Source organism: Bombina bombina, chromosome 6 (genome assembly GCF_027579735.1).
Source record: "Bombina bombina isolate aBomBom1 chromosome 6, aBomBom1.pri, whole genome shotgun sequence".
Classification (NCBI taxonomy): Eukaryota; Metazoa; Chordata; class Amphibia; order Anura; family Bombinatoridae; genus Bombina; species Bombina bombina.
Window position 1 is genome coordinate 597,689,253 of NC_069504.1, and position 24,623 is coordinate 597,713,875.

General features: G+C 37.7%; 1 protein-coding gene across 1 annotated transcript in view; it reads right to left on the reverse strand.

Annotated features, from left to right (window-relative positions):
* Positions 1-522: 522 nt before the first annotated feature.
* Positions 523-24,623, reverse strand: part of PLEKHO2 (pleckstrin homology domain containing O2) — a 177,183-nt gene continuing 153,082 nt past the window's right edge. Inside the window, exons 4-6 of the mRNA XM_053717588.1 lie at positions 4,262-4,366; positions 3,113-3,214; positions 523-2,742 (exon numbers count right to left, since the gene is read on the reverse strand). Coding sequence (XP_053573563.1) covers positions 1,504-2,742; positions 3,113-3,214; positions 4,262-4,366 — 1,446 coding nt within the window. The 3' untranslated portion in view covers positions 523-1,503. The remainder of the gene's footprint in view (positions 2,743-3,112; positions 3,215-4,261; positions 4,367-24,623) is intronic.

Sequence of the window (24,623 nt, forward strand, 5' to 3'; positions counted from 1 at the left end):
ACTGCTGGGAATAATAAAAGTATGGTGCACAGCTGCAATTATCAGCCTTTTAATTACCAAAAAGCAATAGCAAAGCCATATAAGTCTGCTATTTCTGAAAATAATTTCAGTGAGAAACCTAAAGTTTGTGAAAAAGTTAACATTTTTTTTATTTGATCGCATTTGACAGTGGAATGGTGGAATGAAATATACCAAAATGGGCCTAGATCAATACTTTGGGTTGTCTATTAAAAAAAAAAATATATATATAGTTTTGATAGGTAAATAAAAAAAAACCAAAAAAAACAAGGCTATATTTCTGTTTAAATGGAGTGATGGCAAAAATGCTCTGGTCTTTTGGGGAAGTTTTAGTCTGAAATGCCCGATCCTTAAGGGGTTAACTAAAACAACACTGTAATGTAAATTATCACTCCTTCCAGATCCAACTCTGTTTTTAATTTCAGGTATAATTCACCATGTCCCACTTGTACAGAGACTGTTATACCCCATCTTGCTTCAATACCCTGAATCACAAACACTGACTTTGTCAATTTAAGTCATTTTATTTATTTAAACAAGCTGTAGATTCTATAAAAAGTACAAAAAACAGGTTATACACTGGTCTGCTTGAGATGACTATTTAGAACTGTGCAGTTGTTCATGGTGTTGGTCCATTAGGAGGGAACCATCAGAAGTCATTATATTTATTTGTTCACTAAACAGGAAGAAAGTCTCAGACTTCTTAATCAATATTACATGTGGGAAGAAGCTTGATTTCAGTAGAATATGTTTGGTTAGTGGAAATGAATAGTCATACTCTACACTGATTTACAAGCTGAAGCAATTTAAATTCCAGGACGGTAGTTCTATTGCACAGAATCAAACAGCTGTTGGAGGCATTGTAGGAGGGAGAAGGCTGACAAGGAGTCTGGAAGCAAAGGCATTAAATAATATACATCTCAAAACTGGAGCATTTCAGGGCTCAGACCTATAAGATACTATCTATATTACCTCCCACTCACACCTTTGTTAGAAGAATATAAAAACATGTTTTATAGAATTCTCTGTTCTTGGTTAAAATATAAATATTTTTTTTCTCAAATAATCTTGCATGGGTTTAAAGTATAACATCAAATTACAATATATTATGTTATTAAAGTCTATGATATTTTGCAAAAAAAAAATAATAATATATAGATTTCATGTTTGTTCTTCAAATGCGGTGAATGCCCAACGAATGCAAAGACCTTTAAAAGTTTCTGTGCAAAGTTTGCTCGCTTTTCGTTTTCAACTGTTGCATAAGCAGGGATAACGTATCATCATATGGCTAATGCTATGAAGTGCTTAAGAGGATTGCCATTAACAGAAGCATCAGTTGTAATAACACTGATCCAAATGATGAATATTATCATCGTAGATATGTACAAAGAAAAATAAGGTGCAAAGCTAAAAGGGAAAAATATATCAGGTAAAGTGCTGAAGCAGTTTAATATCTCAGTTTAAGGAGTAAAAAAACAGAGGATGTTATGGCATACTTCTTCTGTACAAAGTCACTAGATCTTTATTATCCTTTCTCTCTGCATTAGAAATATCTGGTGATTTGCTGGACTCCTTTAGCACCTGCAGTGCCTCTGAAGCTTCTCTTAGCTGTTTTACGGCCTCATTCAGAAGGGTTTCTGCATTGACCTCTGGTCCATTCCCTTCAATACTGTCCCCCAATTCCCCCTGCTGAACCCGGTTCAAAAGAGTCTCTGTTTTCTCTCTTCCACGGGCCAGCCTTATCTCTACTTGGTGCAGAGGATCCTTAGTGAGATGTAAGAAGGTGCCTTCCTGTTCTGATCTGATATCACTGTCTTCTGATAGGAGATCTCCCATTGAAGAAGACCTTAGTTTTTTAGCAAGGCAGTTAATTTCTGTTGCTACAGATACAATGGGAGATGGTGTTAGCAGTAATTTTGGCTTTCCCATCTCTGATTCTTTAGGTATGTCTTTGGTGTCCTGTATGTCACCATCTTTTTCTTCTTTCATTATTTGATGCTCTATGAACTCTTCTTTTGAGCTTTCTTTTATATTTCCAGGTACCTTTTCTGCATTTGTTTCCTTGCAGAGCTCATTTGTCTTTTCTCCGTGTTCAAGAATTTTTTCATCTAGATTAGAAGTCTCTTCATGTCTCTCTGGGTCGAGGTTAGAAGTAAGGCTATTCAGGTCATGTGTTTTCATCTCAGTAGTTTTGATTTTTAAGTGAGGACTTGGTAACTTTCTGAGCTTCTCAGAATCAGATTCCATCAAATTATCTTTGCTTCCTTTCTCAGCTGGTTTGATTTCATCTTCTGGTAGATCAGAAGCAGATCCTACCCACTTAATCTTCATTTTGTCTGATAAAATCTTAGGTGGAGGTTTGGGAGGGGTATTTATAACCTCTTCATTATTTTCTCTGCTGCTACTTCCAGGGTTAACTTCATCTTTGTTCTCTTCTACCTCTTGTGATAGCAGCTTCTCCCTTGCATAGACACTTTCCTTGAGACCTTTTGGAGGAGGAGATGGTGGATGAGCATTTTCTGCACCAGTGTCTGTTGTGTCTGTATTTAGTTTATCTTTGGAAGTGGAAGGACATATTTTTGAAGGTGGCATAGGAATTTTTACAGGTTCCTTCTCTTGTTGAGGTTCTTTATCCTCCGGGATGGAAGCCACTGCTCTTGAAACACCACTATCCAAAGCATCTAAGTCTAACCTTGAAGACCCGTCTGAGGCTGCTTGGGCCACCTATAACAGAAGATACAGAATAATGAACTTGCAAGGATCAAGCATGGCATTTATATAATATATCAGTGCTGGAAGTAAATACTAAGGCATATTGCATAATATTTCAGCTGTTTTCATAACTATATTACTGTTAAATGTTCTTGGTAAAAGTAGAAAAAGACGCATCCATTGCCTCTTTAAGAACTATCTATCTATCTATCAAGTATAATTTTGCCCACAATTCAATGTCAAACACAGTTGTAACTTTAGAAAGTCAGTTTTATGGGCACACTCATTGTCTGGATATGCTGAAAATAACACTAAGAATAGTGAACAAGCACACGTGCTTATGGACACAAGCTGCCTCCACTGATGTATACTCATCACTTGCCTCTTTGAGGTGGACTCTGGTTGGTGGTCTTCTCTTCGCCGCTCCCTTGTTTGCTCTGTCTCTGGTCACATGCTCCAGTAAACAACTGTCGTCCACCTTCACCTGCAAGTTAACACCAGGTAAATTATTCCCCCTATATTTTATTTAGCAAAAATCAGTCCAAGATTAAAGAGACATTAAACTGCAGAAAGAAACATCTAAGAATACAAACTACTCAATCTTGTGAATAAATGCTCAAACCAATCTTATGTGGAAACAGGAATAATACATATTAAATAAATATTTTAAAGCAGCACTTTCTAATATGAAACTTTTTGTTTCTAGGGCTGGAAAGGATCTGTCACCCAGGGAGGGAGTAGTTTCACAATATGATGGAAATTTAAACATGCATTATTATTTAGCTCAACACAATGCCCCCATGGTGCCATATTCTCTTAAGAAGGAATATAAATTTATCTTCTCATGATAAGCATAAGCAAAACAATTGTTTACAATAACTATAAAGTTGAGATGTGGATGTTATTGCAGAACACAATAATTCATAGGTAATACGCATTTCAGCACCTATGGATTGTGAGCCTGTAAGGCTATGCATGTATCATATACATTTAATATGATGAATTTGTAAATATAAGTATTATATTTAGTTATAGAGGGTAGATTGGAAATTAATTTAGGAATGGTTATTTAACAGACATGTTTAATAAATCATAATTAATTATTGAATCAGCTAAACCATCTTATGAGTAGAAAAGATGCAAGACCTATTCCCTCGCTTTCTCCTACTGCACATGTTTGAACAACAATGCACATCCATAACATATCTATATATACAGCCGTTTGGTTGGTGGTCAATTATCCTTTTATTTGGGGTGTCAGGGAAATCATTGAAAATTTGACAAAAACAAAACTGTATCATTCATTGCAAAATATTTTCAGACGTGTAGACGCAGTTATATTCAGCTTCCATTTTGTATTTATTTGTGTTTTCTTTTTTTAATGGAAGTTAATTTTTCTATTTCTAAAAAAATGTAAATAAAAAAATTAAACAATACAAACTGCAGATTTTTATTAAATGTCAGTTTAGTATGCATTTTGCTTAGGAAAAAAATGTAAACTGTATAATTTGAAGTTGAATAAATGATTTACCTCATCTAAGATTTTATTTTTGCCTCGGTTGACTCCCTCATTCAATGCTTGGATCCATGCGTCCCTCTCTTCTGCATTTCTGGCTTGAAATTTTACATCTTGCCCCTAAGACATAAAGGTGGACTAAGCTGTCATATTACATATTGTTGGTAAATCAACACACACACACATATTATGAAAGCACTTAACAAAATTTCACATATAACTGACTAACATGGACTAATGCCCTCTAACTGTGGAAAACTGTCAAATGCATTTAGATAAGAGGTGGCCTTCAAGGGCTTCAAAAATAGCATATGAGCCTATCTAGGTTTAGCTTTCAGCTAAGAATACTAAGAGAACAAAGCAAATTTGATGATAAAAGTAAATTGGAAAGTTATTTAAATTTGCATGCCCTATCTGAATCATGAAAGTTGAATTCTGACTAGACTGTCCTTTTAAAGTCCCTTTCAATACTGACAAACTAGCTCATATCAAATCAAACAAAATAAACAGAAAATAATTATAGGCTCATCAATGGAGAATGCCAATGAGTTATATAACATTTCAGCTTTGGCTTAGTACCCTAGGAGGTTTTTATGTGGTAAAGATTATTATTAAAAAAAGCAAATAAAAAAGCAAAACAATCTGTCTATGTCCTTAAAAGGGAATTATCTACACTGTAACCATGACGTTCTACTTTCAGCCTAAGAACTAGTATTCATTATTTCACATAAATAGGCATTTGCACATCTCATCAGCTTTGATCCTGCCAATAAACAAAACAAAATCTATTAATATAGACTCATTTAATATAATGGCAGTCTAAATAATTGCAAATATTTACATTTTTAGTTTGTATAATTCAGCGGTCCACTGATTCATTTTGAGGCCTCTCGCCATTCAACAACACTGCCCTCCCTGCTTGCTTACCTTCGCTAATATTTCCCAGAATTCCTTCATGACACATACTGATAACTTGAGTGGGGCAATGATTTTTTTCTGACATTATCTAAATTTTTACTTTATGGGCTAGATTACGAGTGGAGCGCCCGTGTTCCAGCATTAAAACTGCTAGAAGTATTTTTTTGCGCCCGGAGATTCATGCTCGTATTACAAGTTCAAAGTTAAAAGTTTGCGCTCTCTCATTCATAACTTTGCGGTAACAAATAGACTTCACGTTCCCTTATTGAATGCAATGGAGCCGAAAAAGATGAAAAAAAAACCTACCCACATATCATGCAAATACAATCGCGGTTATTTAATAAGAAGATAATATTGCATATTTCATAATCCAATGTTCTGCACATAGCAGAATATGTTCTATTTATTCTTAAATAGATATTTAAATATAAATCTGATGGATTTTTGCACAAATATATATTTATACCTTTATATATATATATATATATATATATATACATGCAGTGTATATATATATATATATATATATATATATATATATATATAAAACTGTATTTATATAAAAGGTATAGATATATACAGATATATCTAGAAATATCTATTTAAAAAGACATAGAACATATTCTGCCATGTCCAGAAAGTGCGATTATTTTTACAGTAAGTACATAGTTTAACACTTCATTAAATGTGAATATTGCATAAATATGATTTTTCATGTTTTCATCTACTTGACAGCTAAGGGCTCCAATACACTTATATATTTGTCTATATGTGTGTACATATGTATGTATGTGTTTATATATGTATACATGTCTGTAAATGCATATAAACACATATAAATACATGAATACATATGTACACTCATATAAACATGCTTAGCATATTTAGACATATGTATGTATGTGTTTATATATGTATAAATGTCTGTAAATACATATAAACACATATAAATACATGAATACATATGTACACTCATATAAACATGCTTAGCATATTTAGACATATGTATGTATGTGTTTATATATGTATACATGTCTGTAAATGCATATAAACACATATAAATACATGAATACATATGTACACTCATATAAACATGCTTAGCATATTTAAACATATGTATGTATGTATCTCTGTTAAGCCTTTTACAGTTCATTTTTTTCTGTAACATCAGAGACCTCATATCTTTATAATCATTTTTATTAGACTGTGTTACGAGAGTAACTGTACTGTGCAGTGTATTTTTTATGTGTTTTGTGACACTTTTTTGTTGAGCGTTACAGTTAACCAGAGCTCTGAGGTTGCGGCAATCATTTTAGCGTAAATCGTGATTGTGCTCACACGTTCACATTTACTTTCAATTTGTAATACGAGCGAAATTTAACTTGCGCGCAAATGGCTGCAACAACCCTATGCAGTAGTGCATTGCAGCTGCTGAGCCAATAAAGGATACCAAGAGAACAAAGCAAATTTGATGAATTACGTAATTTGAAAAGTTGTTTAAAATTGCAGGCGATCTGAATCATGAAACTTTAGATTTAGCTTTACTGTCCCTTTAACAGTAATCAACAGCATACATCAAATACATGTCCATTCCTCTATATAGGCACCTATCACAATCCATTAGATACTGACATACAACAAGCTTGTTTTTCACTCAGGTGACTTTTGTTTTCCATTCTTTTAAGCTGTATATTCATCAGAAGCATGGCATTCAGGACCACTGAAGACATGAAAAGACTCTCCCAATACTCAGCTACAGTCTAAAACCAACCATATTCTGCAGCCTCAGTTCAGCAGATTGACATTTCTCCCAAGACTTGCTGACACCCAGCTCATAAACCCCATATTAGAGCCATTTTTTGAAAACAAACAGGCCTAGATTACAAGTAGAGCGATACATTTTTATCGCTCATGAGTGCTAACTGCACTCAAGATAAAAAAAAATGGTGCTCCCAGGTTAGGGCTGGTATAACAAGTTGAAAGTAAAAAGGTAGTGAGCAAAAAACGCAGGCACACTAACTTCAGGACTTTGGATATAGCAAACGCACTAACTCCCTCTCCCCATAGACTTCTATGAGACACACTAAAGAAAGCCTTTTCTATCGCTTGTGCCGTGCGCTAACCCAAAACTGAACTAGACCAACATTACTAACGCCGAAGGGGCGTTAGTAATAACCGATCAGTCACTATCGATAAAGCTACAGCGAAACGCGTCTAGTGACGCACTACAGGGGTCAGAGGTATTTATGACAGTACACAGTACTCTAACAAGAAATATGCAGGTCTGCACATTTTATTTCAAGCTTTTAAATAAAAGTTATGTTTTATTGTCTTAATCTGTGCTAATTTTTAAGGGTTAAGCACGGGCAGAGTGTATGACACAGCTGTTATAGAGATTACCTGGACATTGCATTTAACAACTATTATACTAAAATTAAAATAACTATCAATTAAATAAACTAAATTACACATTAAAAAAAAAATAACATTACTAAAAAAAATTATATTAAATTACAAAAAATAACAAACACTAAATTACAAAAAAATAACAAACACTAAATTACGAAAAATACCAAACAAAATTATCCAAAATAAAAACAATTACACCTAATCTAATAGCCCTATAAAAAAAAAACCCTAGCCTACAATAAACTATCAATAGCCCTTAAAAGAGCATTTTGTAGGGCATTGCCCTAAATAAATCAGCTCTTTTCCCTGTAAAAAAAATACAAAGACCCCCCAACAGTAAAATCCCACCACCCAACCAACCCCCCAAAATAAAAAAACCTAAATCTAAAAAAATCCTAAGCTACTCATTGCCCTGAAAAGGGCATTTGTATGGACATTGCCCTTAAAAGGGCATTTAGCTCTTTTAAGAAAGCCCAAACCCTAATCTAAAAAAAAACAAAAACACCCCAAAAAAAGTAAAAAACAAACAAACAACCTAACACTAACCCCCGACGATCCACTTACACTTTTTCCACTTTTTGAAGTGCGGACATCCAGGCGGCGAGAAGTCTTCATCCAGGCGGCGAGGTCTTCATCCATCCAGACGGCGTCTTCTATCCTCATCCAGGTGGCATCCTATTGGCTGTTCAAATCAGCCAAAAGAATTTCAGTAGCTCTCATCCTATTGGATTTCAGTAGCTATCATCCTATTGGCTGATTTGAATTTAAAAAATTAAATCAGCCAATAGGAATGCAAGGGACACCATTTTGAAAAGGATCCCTTGCATTGAAGATTCAGTATACGGTGGTGACCGTATGAAGAGGACGCTCCGTGCCGGATGTCTTGAAGGATGGACCCGCTCCGCGGTGCATGAAGATAGAAGACGCCACCAGGATGAAGATAGAAGATGCCGCCTGGATGAAGATAGAAGACTTAGCTGCCTGGATGTCCAGACTTCAAAAACTGTAAGTGGATAGTCGGGGGTTAGTGATAGTTTTTTTTTTTTAATTTTTTTGGGGTAGTTTTTTTTTAGATTAGGGGTTGGGCTTTCTTAAAAGAGCTAAATGCCCTTTTAAGGGCAATGCAAAAGAGCTAAATGGCCTTTTAAGGGCAATAGCCATACAAATGCCCCTTTCAGGGCAATGGGTATCTTAGGATTTTTTTAGAGTTAGGTTTTTTATTTTGGGGGGTTGGTTGGGTGGTGGGTTTTACTGTTGGGGGGGTCTTTGTATTTTTTTACAGGTAAAAGATCTGATTTCTTTAGGGCAATGCCCTACAAAAGGCCCCTTTAAGGGCTATTGGTAGTTTATTGTAGGCTAGGTTTTTTTATTTTGGGGGGGCTTTTTTATTTTTATAGGGTTATTAGATTAGGTGTAATTGTTTTTATTTTGGATAATTTCGTTTGTTATTTTTTGTAATTTAGTATTTTTTAATTTTTGTAATTTTAGATTTTTTTTTTTTTTAGTAGTGTTAGTTTTTTTAATGTGTAATTTAGTTTATTTAATTTGTAGTTATTTTAATTTTAGTCTAATAGTTATGTTAGGTTGTCAGTTTAAACTTAGGTTTTTTTAATTTCACAGGTAAGTTTTTATTTATTTTAAGATAGGGATATTGTAATTTTAAAGTTAGGGGATTGTGAGGTTTAGGGGTTAATAGTTTAATTTATTTTTTTGCGATGTGGGGGTTTAGGGGTTAATAGGTTTATTTAGTGGTGGTGATGTGGGAGGCTAGAGGTTTAGGGGTTAATAACTTTATTTAGTGGCGGCGATGTCGGGGAGCGGCGGAATAGGAGTTAATATCTTTATTATAGTGGCGGGATGTTGGGGTGCGGGGGAATAGGGGTTAATAACCTTATTATAGTAGTGGCGATGTCGGGGAGTGGCGGGAATAGGGGTTAATAACTTTATTTAGGTAGCAGCGATGTCGGGAGTGGCAGATTAGGGGTTAATAACTTTATTAAGGTGGCGGCGATGTTGGCGGCAGCAGATTAGGGATGTTTAGACGCGGGTTTATGTTAGGGTGTTAGGTATAAATGTAACTTTAGACATCAATAGATATCAATAAGGTTGCGTTATGGCGATTGCCATTCCGTGCTTCAGGTTTTTTTTCTAACACCTTCTCCCCATTTATGTCTATAGGGAAAGCGTGCACAAGCACGTATACTCAGCCCTTGGATTTTGTGCAGTATGGAGCTCATCGCCACCATATCGCACGCACAAGGTGGCTTTTTAAAAAAATGTAATGGCAGTGCTATGGAGGGTGAAATAACGCAACTTTTGTTGCATTCGTTTCGCACCCTCTATAGCGCAAAACTCGTAATCTAGGTGTAAGTGAGTAAACCCTCCCTACAGGTTTTTCATGTGGTAATGTATCCAGGAGGGCTCAGAGTAGAATGCAGTAGCATTTGTGTTGCAGGTATTGTTGCATCTTGCAAAAGCCTGGATTGCATTTCAAAATGGTGTACCTTGCATTCCTATTGGCTGATTTGATTCTTTAAATTCAAATCAGCCAATAGGATGAGAGCTTCTGAAATCCTATTTGCTGTTCAAAACAGCCAATAGGATGAGAGCTACTGAAATCCTATTGGCTGTTCAAACTCATCCTATTGGCTGTTTTGAACAGCCAATAGGATTTCAGAAGCTCTCATCCTATTGGCTGATTTGAATTTAAAGAATCAAATCAGCCAATAGGAATGCAAGGTACGCCATTTTGAAACAGATACCTTGCATTCATCTTCAGGGTACGGCGTTTACCGTATGACGAGGACGTTCCGTGCAGGATGGGATTCACTTACAGGATAGCTCCGCACCGAGATGGATGAATTTGTCGCTGCCTGGATGAAGACTTCTAGCCGCCTGGATGAAGATGGGTGTCCGGACTTCAGGAACCGTGAGTAGATATTCTGGGGTTAGTGTTAGTTTTTTTTAAAACTTTTTGGGGTGTTTTTTTTTTAGATTAGGGATGGGCACTTGGAAAAGAGCTGAATGCCCTTTTAAGGGCAATGCCCATACAAATGCCCCTTTAGGGGCAATGGGTAGTTTAGGATTTTTTAGAGTTAGGTTTTTTATTTTGGGGGGTTGGTTGGGTGGTGGGTTTTACTGTTGGGGGGACTTTGTATTTTTTTCCAGGTAAAAGAGCTGTTTAACTTAGGGCAATGCCCTAAAAAAGGCCCTTTAAAGGGCTATTGGTAGTTTATTGTAGTTTAGGGGGTGTTTTTTTATTTTTATAGGGCTATTAGATTAGGTGTAATTGTTTTTATTTTTGATAATTTCGTTTATTATTTTTTGTAAGCTTAGTGTTTTTTGTTTTTTGTAATGTAGTGTTTATTACTTTTTGTAATTTTAGATTTTTTATTTTTTTTCGTAGTGTTAGGTTTTTTTAAATTTGTAATTTAGGTTTTTAATTGGTAGTATTTTTTTATTTTATTAGAATACTTATATTAGGTTAATTTATAGTTTAATGTTAGGTTTATTTTTATTTCACAGGTAAGTTTTTATTTGCTTTAAGATAGTTATATTGTAATTTTAATTTAAAGTTAGGGGGTGTTAGGTTTAGGGGTTAATAGTTTAATTTAGTGTTTTGCGATGTGGGGGGCTGGCGGTTTAGGGGTTAATAGGTTTATTTAGTGCCGGCAATGTGGGGGGCCGGAGGTTTAGGGGTTAATAGGTTTATATAGTGTTGCCGATGTTGGAAGTGGCGGATTAGGGGTTATTAACTTTCCTTAGTGTTGGCGATGTCAGGGGCGGCGGATTAGGGGTTACTAACTTTATTTAGGTGTTGGCGATGTTGGGGGCGGCGGATTAGGGGTGTTTAGATTAGGGGTTTATGTAAGGGTGTTAGGTTTAAATGTAACTTTTTTTTCCCCATAGACATCAATGGGGTTGCGTTACAGAGATTTTTCATTCCGCACGCCAAATCAGCCCTTGGATTTTGTGCAGTATGGAGCTTAACGCCACCATATCGCATGCACAAGGAGGCTTTTCAATAACTTGTAATGGCAGGGCTATGGACAGTTAAATAACGCAACATTTTTGGTGTTAGTTTCGCACCCTGTTTAGCGCAAAACTCGTAATCTAGGTGATTATGCTTTGGGGTGTTTTTAAGGGGACAGGTCAACTTCACCGCATCAAAGGGACGATGGAAGGGGCCATGTACCATCAAATTTTGGGTGAGAACCTCCTTCCCTCAGCCAGGGCATTGAAAATGGTTCATGGATGGGTATTCCAGCATGACAATGACCCAAAACACATGGCCAAGGCAACAAAGGAGTGGCTCAAGAAGAAGCACATTAGGATCCTGGAGTGGCCTAGCCAGTCTCCAGAACTTAATCCCATAGAAAATCTGTGGAGGAAGCTGAAGGTTAGAGTTGCCAAACGTTAGCCTCGAAACCTTAATGACTTGGAGAGGATCTGCAAAGAGTGGGACGAAATCCCTCCTGAGATGTGTGCAAACCTGCTGGTCAACTACAAGAAATGTTTGACCTCTGTGATTGCTAACAAGGGTTTTGCCACCAAGTACTAAGTCATGTTTTGCAAAGGAGTCAAATACTTATTTCACTCATTGAAATGCAAATCAATTTATAACTTTTTTTAAATGTTTCTCACTGTTCAAATAAACGTACCGTTAAAATTATAGACTGATCATTTCTTTGTCAGTGGGCAAACGTATAACATCAGCAGGGGATCAAATACTTTTTTCCCTCACTGTATATATATATATATATATATATAAAATATATATATATATATATATATATATATATATATATATATATATATATATATATATATATATAAGAAAGCAGGAAATTGCACTCCCAATGACAAAAGTCCTTATGCCCTGGGTGCAGCAAACAAAATAGATAGAAATACAGGACAAGCGCACTCCAAGGGACTTATCAAAAATCACTTTGATCACTGTTTAATCACTGATTAAAGTGATTTTTGATAAGTCCCTTGGAGTGCGCTTGTCCTGTATTTATATATATATATATATATATATATATATATATATATATAAAACATCTGTGAGAATCATCTGTTCTAGCGAAGCTCAGGGCTTGATTGGCTGGGATAGTGTCTATATCTTGGCCTTTTTGAAGGAGGATTCATTTTTAGATATGCCTGGATGTGATTAAAAAAATCTCTTCCTATCTTTTCTCATTTTCTTGCTTTTGCGTATTTTGCTTTTTTTATGCTTTTTTCCTTATTTTTCCACCTTATGTTCGTCTAAGTTGGTAAGTATTTGTCTAGGAAGACCAAGACAATTAGAAATTTCTATATCTTAGCCTATATCCTAGACCAGTGCTTTCCAAACTGTGTGTTGTGACACATTAGTGTGTCGGCGGCAGTGTGTAGGTGTGTCCCTGCTTCAACACAAATGTTTTTGAATTTAAAATTATTTTTACTTTTTTTTTTTGGTTTCCGACTTTCCGCCTGCCTGCTACGCATATCACATGGTTGACACGTGATTGATACCTAGTGGGTCACAGATCATCTTAACCTATTGCCGCAGCTTGGTGCGAACTGAAACTATTCCCATTGGCGGAACATTGGCTCCTGACTGCATGTGTAGACTCCTCAATCAGCTCGTGACTGCACGTGTAGTCTCCTCAATCAGCTCGTGACTGCATGTGTAGTCAGTGAGTGGGACAGCAGTGTGTTTGCAGCACGGGCAGTAGTCAGTCAGACTCGTAGAGCTCTGAGGACAGCAGCTTAAACGCTGAGCTAAATTCAGAAGTCAAAGTGTTGTTTTTTTTGCAGCTAGCTCCTAGTAGTGCATTGCTGCTCCTGCTCTTGATATATGGATAGGAAGTGGAAGCTTAAAAATGCTTGATGATGAAATGCGAGAAGTGTCTTTATCTAATATTCCACTAAATATTCAGAAACTGTGTTCATCCCATCAACCTCATACATACCATTAAATAATAAGTAGCTATTGGTGTTATTAAACTTTTTTAATTCTTGCACATACATACTGTTACTTGTAAATACATTTTGTTATTATATAATTTATGTATTTGTCCGTATCTCTTAAAACAAGTTAGTTTAACCTCCTGTTTGCTAGTACAACTGAATTACTGTCGCAAAATGATGTAGGTCTAAAAAGTGTGTCACAAACATAAAAAGTTTGGAAAGCTCTGTCCTAGACAATACTTACCAAGGTCACATCCCTAATTCTTACATTATATGGTGGACAGACTAAGAATGGGGCAGTCATGTGATCATTTTATAGGTAAGGAGGTGTGGAAGTCTCTGTCCATGCCCCCTCTGGGGAGGGGTTACTCACTTGGTAAGTATTGTCTAGGACAGAGATTTTCAAAGTGGTGGCTCTCCTCTCTGATGAAATTTCCAAGACAGAGCTTCCCCCATGTTAGATGTTACTTTATCTTTTCTCTTTAAAGAAATTTGTAATATCTGTTTTTAGATTTAATTTGAAGGAATTTACATCTGATCCAGTGTTCACACACAGCTCTCAAGAGCTAATTCTAATCAACCAAAAGAGAACGTCACTCATGTTTTAATTTGCACTTTGTTATTACTTCTGTGTTAAATGCAAGTTACAGATGAAGACAACAAACACAAGTACTATATGGGCTTTCGGTCAAGCACAAGTTATAACTTTTAACTTGTAATATCAGCGATATTTAGCGCGGTTGTGATATTCATTGAAAGTATAGAGTGAGCTAGAGCAATGTCAGCTATGCTAAACCTTCTCTGGTAAATCTGATTTACCATGGACTTATAATATCAATTTGCATGCTAATTTTAGTGCTCTCCAGTGATAGTGCTATTGCGTCCCACGCTAGCAGTGTGCCACTTGTAATCTGGGCTACTGTTAGGTGGTCTCACCTGGTTCAATTAAATATAGAGCTGACCCTGGTGGAATTTACAACACTTTAAAAACTATAAGAAACAAACTTTTAGAGGACACACATGTTTTTTTCTGTAGAAAAACACGTAACTACAAGATATTTTTGCAGTATTGTGATACATTAACATACTTGCTGAGTGAGAACATTTTTTAATACATTATCATCTCCTTTGCTAATTTCCAATAGCCAAACTATAGATGCCACTAGCCTTATTTGGAGCAGCCAATCTAGGCTTGTTACTGGAGTAGACAAGGTTTGGCTTTGTTATGTTATTAGTAAATATTAGATTTTAGCAGTATCTTATCGTATTACCTCTGCAGAGGCCAATTAGTGAAAACCCACAATTGTAAACTAAAGGAAAATTGGACAAAATAAATAATGAAAGTAAATTTAAAAGTTGTTTTACTAAGCATAATTGAACATTTTAAATTACAGGTTTCATGTTTATTTAACAACAAGTAAACTGAGCATGTGCTAAAACTTTTTCTTATAAAACCGCCAAAATCAGATTTCATGTACAGTACTGAAATATGTTTATCATATAACAACTCATACAAATTAGAATACTTTTGGTGTAGGTTCTCAGTAGAAAGTTTCACAGTGCAAAAAAAAAAATCCATTAGAAGTCAATAAGAAAACAAGGCTTTTTACGGGTCGGAACCCATTAATTGGTCGCACCACCATATTTACTAGGTCGCGACTTGTGTGTGTTGTAGGAGAGTGAGTGTGGTGGGTTTTGTATTAGAGTGAGTCGTGTGTGTTATATGAGAGTGTGTGTTTGTTGTATGAGAGTCTGTGTGGTGTGTGTATTTGTTGTATAAGAGTATGTGTGTTATATGAGAGTGTATGGTGTGTGTGTGTTGTATGAGAGTGTGTGTGATGTGTGTGGTGTATGTGTGTGTGTGTTGTTATTACCTTTTACAACACTTTCAAGTTTAACTACAATCAGGAATAAAGTATGCACACATTTTAGTCACTTTGGTAAATTTTGCAACTATCTTGTTGTATATTGCTTAAGAAATGTTCAGGCCAAGCATAACAATAGGGTCACAAAAGTATGTGGTATCTTTGCACTGGGAAAAAAGTTTGAAGAACCCTTGATTAGTATAACTTCTAATGTAAAAACCCAGGAACAACCTGTGAAACGCTGTGGTAACTAAAAGAATTAGACATCATTGTGAACTGTGTATCTATTAATAAAAAAATAAATTTATGCTTACCAGATAAATTCCTTTCTTTCCTGACAAAGACATCCCAGCCAAAGGCTATAAATATCCCTGTGACTTCCCACATACTCCCAGCCATTTGGCCAAAGGAACAGGAAAAGCAGGAGAAACATTAAGGGATAAAGGTGCCAGAAGATAAGAAAAGGACTCCGCCAAAGTTTCAGGCAGGGTTGTAGACTCTCCTTGCCAGGAGAGAAAGGAATTTATCTGGTAAGCATACATTTTGTTTTCTTTCCAAAGGCAGGGAGAGTCCACGACCTCATTCATTACTGTTGGAAACCAATACCCAAGCTCTAGAGGACACGGAATGAAACATGGGAGGGCAAAAAGGATGGGCAGACCTCAATCTGAAGGCACCACCGCTTGCAAAACTTTTCTCTCAAAAGCAGCTTCAACTGAAGCAAAAGCATCAAACTTATAGAACTTTAAAAAAGTATGTAAGGAAGACTAGGTAGCTGCTTTACCAATCTGATCCACTGAAGCTTCGTTCTTAAAAGCCCATGTAGAAGATACTGCCCTAGTGGAATGAGTCGTAAGGCTTCAAGGGGGAGCAACAGGTTTAAACACAAGCCTGATTCTAACCAGGGCCTGAACAAAGGACTGCACATCAGGGAGATCCGCTAATCTCTTGTGCAGTAAAACAGACAAGGGAAGATATCTGACCCTTGAGAGAGCTGGCTTAAAAAACCCTTTTCCAACCCAGCCTGTAAAAAGCTAGGATCCTAGCCACCCTCACTTTGTGCTAAGGAAACTTATGTTCCTCACAGCAAAGTAGATAGGTATGCCACACCTTGTGGTAAATGCGGCGAGTGACAGGCTTGCAAGCTTGGATCAGGGTGTCTATGACACTATCTGAAAATGCTCTCTTGGACAGAATTAGGTTTTCAATCTCCACGGAGTTAGTTTTCAGAGAATCAAGGTTTTGATGCAGGAAATGGTCCTGAATTAGCAGGTCTGCCCGCGACGGTAACCTCCACGGAGGGGTGGAAGACATCCTCACCAGGTTCTGCGAGGCCATGAGGGAGCTATTAGAATAACAGAAGCTTGCTCCTGTTTGATGGGGGTGATTCGAGGTAGAAGAGCTAGTGGAGGAAAAAGATATATGAGTCTGAACCTCCATGGAACGCATCTTCCAGTCCTGTCTGAGGATCCCTCGATCACGACCCGTACCTGAGATGAGAAGCCATGAGGTCGATCTCTGGAACCCCCCACCTGAGAGTAATTTCGGAAAATACCTCAGGGTGGAGAGCCCACTCCCTCAGGAGAAAAGACTGTCTGCTGAGGAAGTACGCTTCCAAGTTGTCCACCCCCGGAATGTTAATTGCAGAAAGAAAACAGTTGTGGGATTCTGCCCACTGGAGAATCCAAGACATCTCCTTTATTGCTAGTGGACTCCTTGTTCCATCCTTATAATTGAAGTAAGCAACTGAGGTGATGTTGTCTGATTGAAATCTGATATACCGGTCGGAAGATAGTTGGAGCCACGCTAGGAGAGAATAGAAGATAGCTTGAAGCTCCAAGATATTGATAGGAAGAGCTGACTCCTTCCGAGACCAAGTTCCCGACGCCAGACTGCTCCCCAACCTGAAAGGCTGGCATCTGTGGTAACAATCTGCCAAGATGGTCTCAAGAAACATGTGCCTTGGGACAGGTGATCTTAATAGCGCCACCAAGAGAGAGAATCTCTTGTCAATCTGTCCAGGGCTATCTGTTGAGACAGGTTGGAGTGATTGCCATTCCATTGCTTAAGCATGCATAACTGTAGAGGTCAGAGATGGAAGCGAGCAAAAGGAATAATGTCCATACAGGACACCATGAGACCGATTACCTCCATGCACAGAGCCACAGGAGGACAGTCTAGTCCAAAATAAACTTTCATGATTCAGAAAGAGAATGTCATTTTAAACAATTTTCCAATTTACTTTTATCACTGATTTTGCTTTGTTCTCTTGGTATTCTTAGTTGAAAGCTAAACCTAGGAGGTTAATATGCTAATTTCTAAGCCCTCGAAGGCCGCCTCGTCTCTCAGGGCATTTTGACAGTTTTTCACCACTACAGGGTGTTAGTTTATGTGTGTCATATAGATAACACTGTGCTCACGCACGTGGAGTTCTAGTGAGGCAGCTCTGATTGGCTAAAATGGATGTCTGTCAAAAGAACTGAAATAAGGGACAGTTTGCAAAGGCTTAGATACAAGGTAATCACAGAGGTAAAACGTGTATTTATATAACTGTGTTGGATATGCAAAACTAGGGAATGGGTAATAAAGGGATTATGTATCTTTTTAAACAATAAACATTCTGGTGTAAACTGTGCCTTTAAGGTTGTCTGAAGAGAAAGACAGGCTGAAATTAGCTTTGATCGTCTCTGATCTGTCAGAAAAAAATTCATAGAGACAAAGTATATTTTCACAGAAAGACCACCCTGGTGTTGGGAACCAGAGATCTTCCAACCGTGAGTCTGAAGGAGATACTGAACACTCTCCAAGTCATATCTTGCCAAATAAAAAGATGGAGCTTGAACCAAGATATCGTCCAGGTAAGAAGCAACAGCGATACCCTGGGATCTGGCTACCACAAGAAGAGCTCTTAATACCTTTGTAAAAATTCTGGGAGCAGTAGCTAGGCCGAACGGCAGAGCTATAAAGTGGAAATACTGGTCCAGAAATGCAAACCGCAGGAACTGAACGTGATCCTTGTGGATTGGTACATGCAGGTATGCATCCTTTAGGTTGATTGTATTCATGAACTGACCCTCCTGGATCAGAGGAAGAATGGACCTGATAGTCTCTATCTTGAACGATAGGACTCTGAGAAACTTGTTGAGACACTTTAAGTCCAATATTGGCCGAAAGGTTCCCTCCTTTTTGGGGACCACAAACAGGTTTGAGGAAAAACCTAGTCCTCTCTCTGATGGGGGCACTGGAACAATCACACCCAAGGAGGAAAGTTCCTTTACGCACTCTAGGAAGGCTGTCCTCTTCTCTGGCCTGGAGGACAGTCTTGACAGAAGAAATCTGTCCCTTGGGGGGACGAGATTCGAAACCTATCTTGTATCCCTGAGAGATAACTTCTCACACCCAGGGATCCTGAATGTCCCGAACCCAAGCCTCTGAGAAAAAGGACAGTCTGCCTCCTACACGATCCGGTCCCAGCTCGGGGGCCACCTTTTAATGTAGATTTATTCTCATTAAGCTTTTTGGTCTGCTTGGACTTGTTCCAGGATTGACCGGGCTTTCAAGTACCCTTAGACTGTTCAAGTTTGGACAAGGACTAAGTCCGCTTGGTCTTGGTTGAATGAAAGGAGCGAAAATTAGAGTACTGAGCCCCTTAGCTCTCGCCTTCTTATCCTGTGGAAGGAAGGCTCCCTTCCCTCCTGTAACAGTGGAAATTATGGAGTGCAGACCTGGACCAAACAATATCTTCTCCTTAAAAGGTAACAAAAGAAGTCTAGTTTTTGAAACCATATCCGCAGACCAAAGGGCGAAACCTGAGGATTTAGGGTTCAAGCGGATAATCTGCATGTTAGCATCACAGGTGAATGAATTCGCTATCTTCATAGCCTTGATTCGGTCATGGATCTCCTCTAAAGGAGACTCCACATCAATCAACTTCAATAAGGAGTCACACCAGTACGTCGCAGCACCAGCAACCAAGGCCGTCACTGTGGCTGGTTGAAAAAGAACACCCATATGTTGAAACATTCTTCTCAAATAACCTTCCCATTTCCTGTCCATTGGATCCTTGAAAGAGGTACTATCCTCTAGGGGACTAGAAGTTCTCTTGGCAAGAGTAGAAATGGCACCATCCACCTTCGGGATGGAGCTCCAAAGTTCCAGATTAGAGTCTGGAACTGGAAACATATTTTTAAAAGTTGAAGAAGGAGAAAAGGGGGTACCTATTTTCTCCCATTCCCTTGAAATAATGTCCGACATTCTGGCAGGAACCGGAAAGGACTCAGGGGCCTTCTTGACATCATAGACCCTATCTAATTTAGGTATCTTAGGTACATCAGATGACTTAGAGTCAGGAACATCTAAGGTAGATAATACCTCCTTGAGAAGGAAACAAAGATTTAATCTCTGACTCTGAAAACTCAACCCCAGAGGCTATAGAAGTCAAATCCTCCTCAGAAAGGTGAGATAGTGTAGCCAAATCAGACTGAATAGAACGATTAACCCCTAAATAAGTCAAAGTATGGTTAACCTTTCTCTTGCATTTCTCAGAAATAGGCATAGCATTAAGCACAGCTGATACAGCAGATTGTAGTTGAGAGGTAAAATCTGCCTTTGGCTGGGATCTCTTTGCCTCCTCCTGGTGGCCAGGTGTTGATATTCCTAATAGTAATGAATGAGGTTGTGGACTCTCCCTGCCTTTGGAAAGAAATTGTACTTTCTTATCCTGTATATGAAATATGTTTGATTTGAAAATGATGTGCATCAGTAATGGGAAACTTTAAAAAACACTGGGGCCGCAGATCAAAATTTAAGAAGTCTTAAGGGCTGCATATAAATGTATAGCTATTAAACACACAAATACTAATTTAATTCCTAACAATGCCCAGTGTCACAAGGTCAGATTTAGGTCAGATTTAGGTAAGACTGTAGGCTATTCACTATCTGCTCTTTTCTACTCCACAGGGCTGTTTTGAGCTGTGGCTAACTTGTTTGCCCACCACACATTTTTGTTCTGCTTTTTCGGTCGAACATAACGTGCAGAGGGCTACATGTGGTCGATAGGCCACCATTTGGCAATCTCTCATGTGCATGAATAAGGGCATATTTTATATCCATCACTTGATCAAAATAAAAAAGTGACCAATTCTGAGCACTGAGTTTTCAAGGGCTCACTCACATCAATAAAGTTTCAAACTACAAAAAATATACCACTTCCTGTTACTATTTTCCTCCTGCCACCTTAATTACTTCTACATTCAAGCTATTAAACTGACAAGTTTATAATCACCTAGCATACTTCCTCTTAACAAAGGCTCCACTTAAAGAGAATGTCAAAATTAAACTTTCACGATTCCAATACAGCGTGCAATTTTAAACAACTTACTTCTATTATTTAAGATCTTTTGTTATTTTGGTATCATTTGTTGAAAACCATACCTAGGCTCAGGAGAAGCAATGCACCACCGGAAAAAGCTGCTGATTGGTGGTTGCACGTATATGCCTCATGTCATTGGCTAACCTGATATGTACAGCTAGCTCCCAGTATATCAATAGTGCATTGCTGCGCCTTCAATAAACGAAACAAGGAGAATGAAGCAAATTTGATAACAGAAGTAAACTGGAAAGTTCTTTAAAATTGTATGCTTTATCTGGATCATGAAAGAAGAAATTTTGAGTTTCATGTCCTTTTAACCCTCTCCAGTCCTGCTTCCGCTCTAAACCCTCTACAGATATGCACTCACTAAGGTAACCAACAGTCTGCTAAATGCTAAAGCAAAAGGCACTGCTCCTTTCTTAAAATAAAACAATAAGACTGAATTAAAGGGACATTATACACTAAGGCCTGGATTACAAGTCACGTGGTATAGTTTGTAGTTTTTTTATTGTATTTATTTATGTTAGTTTTTTTTTTTTTGTTTAAGTTTAGGTTTTAATTTTGTTTTTCATGTAAGTTTCTATTTTTTTTAAGGTAGTTAGTTTATTTTTACATTAATTTTGGTGTATTTTAATTGGAATTGAGTTAGGGGGTGTTAGGTTAGGGGGTTTAGATATTAGTTTAATACTTGCAATGTGGGGGAATGGCAGTTTAGGGGTTAATAGTTTTATGTAGTGGTTGCGATATGGGGGGTGGCGGTTTCGGGGTTTATAGTTTTATTTAGTGTTTGCGATGTGGAGGGATGGCGGTTTAGGGGTTAATAGTTTTATTTAGTGTTTGTAATGTGGGGGAGTGGCAGTTTAGGGGTTAAAAGGTTTAGTGTTTGCGATATGGGGGGATGGAGGTTTTACGGGTTATTAGACTAGGTTCTTTTTTCCACATACTTTAATTGAAATGCAAAAATGTGATGGCAAATTCGCAATCGCAGGTGTTATTTTTTTTTTTAACATTTTTTCTCCATTGATCCTTATGGGGAAATACGTGCACGCCAAGTAGGATGCGGTTTCACGCAGCATAACGCTTGTGAAAAGTAAGTTATTTTAAAACTTGGAATGGCAGCGCAATGGAAATTGTGAAAAAGTCACAATGCGGATTTTCCACGTGACTTAATAAGTAGTAATCCTGGCCTAAATAAATAATTACCTGAAATATTTTTTCAGAGCAGAGATTAGCCTGAGAATAATTTGTACATGTATTTTTAAAAATTATACTAGCTGATTAAATATTGAAAAAATAAGGGTAAAGTAAATGACCATAAAGCAATGGGTTCATATTGTAACTTAGGTTATCTTTTCTGCTGAGACCAGTTAGGAATGGTTATACACACTATAAATTAAAAATTCCAAACCTATAAATAGGATCCTGTTAAAATATAATACCTAAAAAAGTTTATGAAAAAAAAGATCTTTTATATTTTAATAAGATCCTGTTTATAGGTTTGAAAATTTTAATTTATTGTGTGTAATAATAAAAAATATTCTTTGTATATATATATATATATATATATATATATATATATATATATATATATATATATATATAATTTTATTATAAATTGGTCTTCTGAATATTCCCTAAAAAGACGGTGAACTTCTTTCATTGCTAGAGTGCTCTGGGTACCACCCTGATTACTGATATAGTCTACCCCCGTAATGTTGTCAGAATAAAAGTGAAAGGGAGGGACAGTCCTGAAAGGAGGCCACATCTGGAAAGTTCTGAAGATTGCACAGTCAGAAGATATTCACTGGTAACCTCACTTCGAGAGGAAACCAAACATCATGACGTTTGAGTTACCCAGACCGTATCCCAACACCAAAGTCTGGTGCCCATGGTAATTATTTTCAATGACAGACAAAGGAAGACTATTCCCTAAGGGACTGGAGTGGGATATGTCTACCAGGAAATAATTTTTTTCTGACTGAAAAATTCATATGGGTCAACTGGGATAGTTGGAGTGGATGCAAATGAAATTTTGCAAACTGAATGGTATCTGATGCTGCTACCATCAGACCCACTACCCCCATGTACTGAGCTACAGAAGCTTAGGATAGGGATAGCAAATTCCGACAAGCAGATTGAAGTTTGATCTAACAAAACAGTCCCATTGACACTGAGGGGCATATTTATCAAGCTCCATATGGAGTTTGATGCCCCGTGTTTCCGGTGAGCCTTAAGGCTCACCGGAAACAGAAGTTATGAGGCAGTGGTCTAAAGACCGCTGCTTCATAACCTGTCCGCCTGCTCTGAGGCGGCAGACAGAAATTAGCCCGATCGAATACGATCAGGTTGATTGACACCCCCTGCTAGCAGCCAATCTGAAGGGGGCAGCATTGCAAGAGGCGGCATTTGAATTTTTCACAAGAACTGCTGGTGCAATGATAAATGCTGACAGCGTATGCTTTTGGCATTTATCGATGTGCAGCGGACATGATCCGCTATATTGGATCATGTCCGCTCGCACCATAATAAATAGGCCCCTAAGTCTATGATCACTACCAGAAAAGAAACCCCTGTACTATGGGTCAGTGAGTTTGTTGCAACATTGACCTTCCAGCCCTGATTGGAAAGAAACTAGAGTAGTTTCTCTGTATGAGTCCTCGCTAGAGGTACAAAGGAGAGTTTAAACCAAAAATGTGTCCAAGTAGGTAGCCACAGCTATTCCCTGAGTGCTGATGATGGACAGTGGAATGCCCAAATCCTTGGAGCTGTAGCAAGACTAAAGGGAATAGCTAAAACTGATAATGTCTGTCCAGGAATGCAAAGCAAAGGAACTGGAGATGTTCCTTGTAGCTAAGACTGTGAAGACAAGCATCCTTCAAGTCTTTAGATGACAGGAACTGACCCTTGATAACTAAAGGAGGAAAGATGTGATGGTTCCCATCTTGAAATAAGCAACCCTCAAGAATTTATCTGAATGTTCCCTCCTTCTTTAAGGCAATAAAACGAGTGGAATAGAATCCCATCCTGCATTCTGACACATGAACAGGAATATTCACCCCCATGTCCTCCAGATCCTACACACACCGAAGGAATGCCACTTGTTTCTCAGGTCTCTTGAAGATATGAGAGACAAGAAACCTCCCTTGAGGAAGCCACACGCGAAAAAACTATTCTGTACCCCTGAGAAACTAATTCCATTACCCAGAGATCCTGAACAGACTGGACCAGGCCTACTGAAAAAGGCATAACCTACCACCTACAAGCAACAAGTCTAGGCCATTCCTTCGTGCAAACTTTAAATTGGAAGGTTACCGCTTGTTTTACCTTGTCTTATTCCAGACTTGGTTGGATTTCCATGTAGTAGTGTAGGAATCTGATTTCTATGAGTGTGAAGATTTCTGATTCTTGGATTGTCGAAAACAGCTAAACCAGTTACTAGATTTACCCTTAGTCCTGGACTTTTTAATCTCAGCAAAAAGAGGCTCCCAGCCGGGACTAAACAAGATCTTATGTTTAAAGGCTAACGTTAAAAGTCTCAACTATGACACAGTGTCAGTGGAACACGATTTTAATCAAAGGCCAGTCTAGCAATAACAGCTAAGGCTGTATATTTAGCATTAATGCAAATAATCTGAATGATCGCATCACAAATAAAGGATTGTGTTAACCTCAAACAGCGAAAGCATTCATGAATCCCCTCTAGGGATGATTCTTGAGAAACTAACTCAGATAAAGCATCACACCAAAGATACAACACAAGCAATACTTTTAGAATCATGGCAAGTGATTGATCCTGGTTCTCTTTCATCTGCTGTCTTGTGGCCTTAATCTCAGAGCCACTGAAGGGCTTTTTCCCACA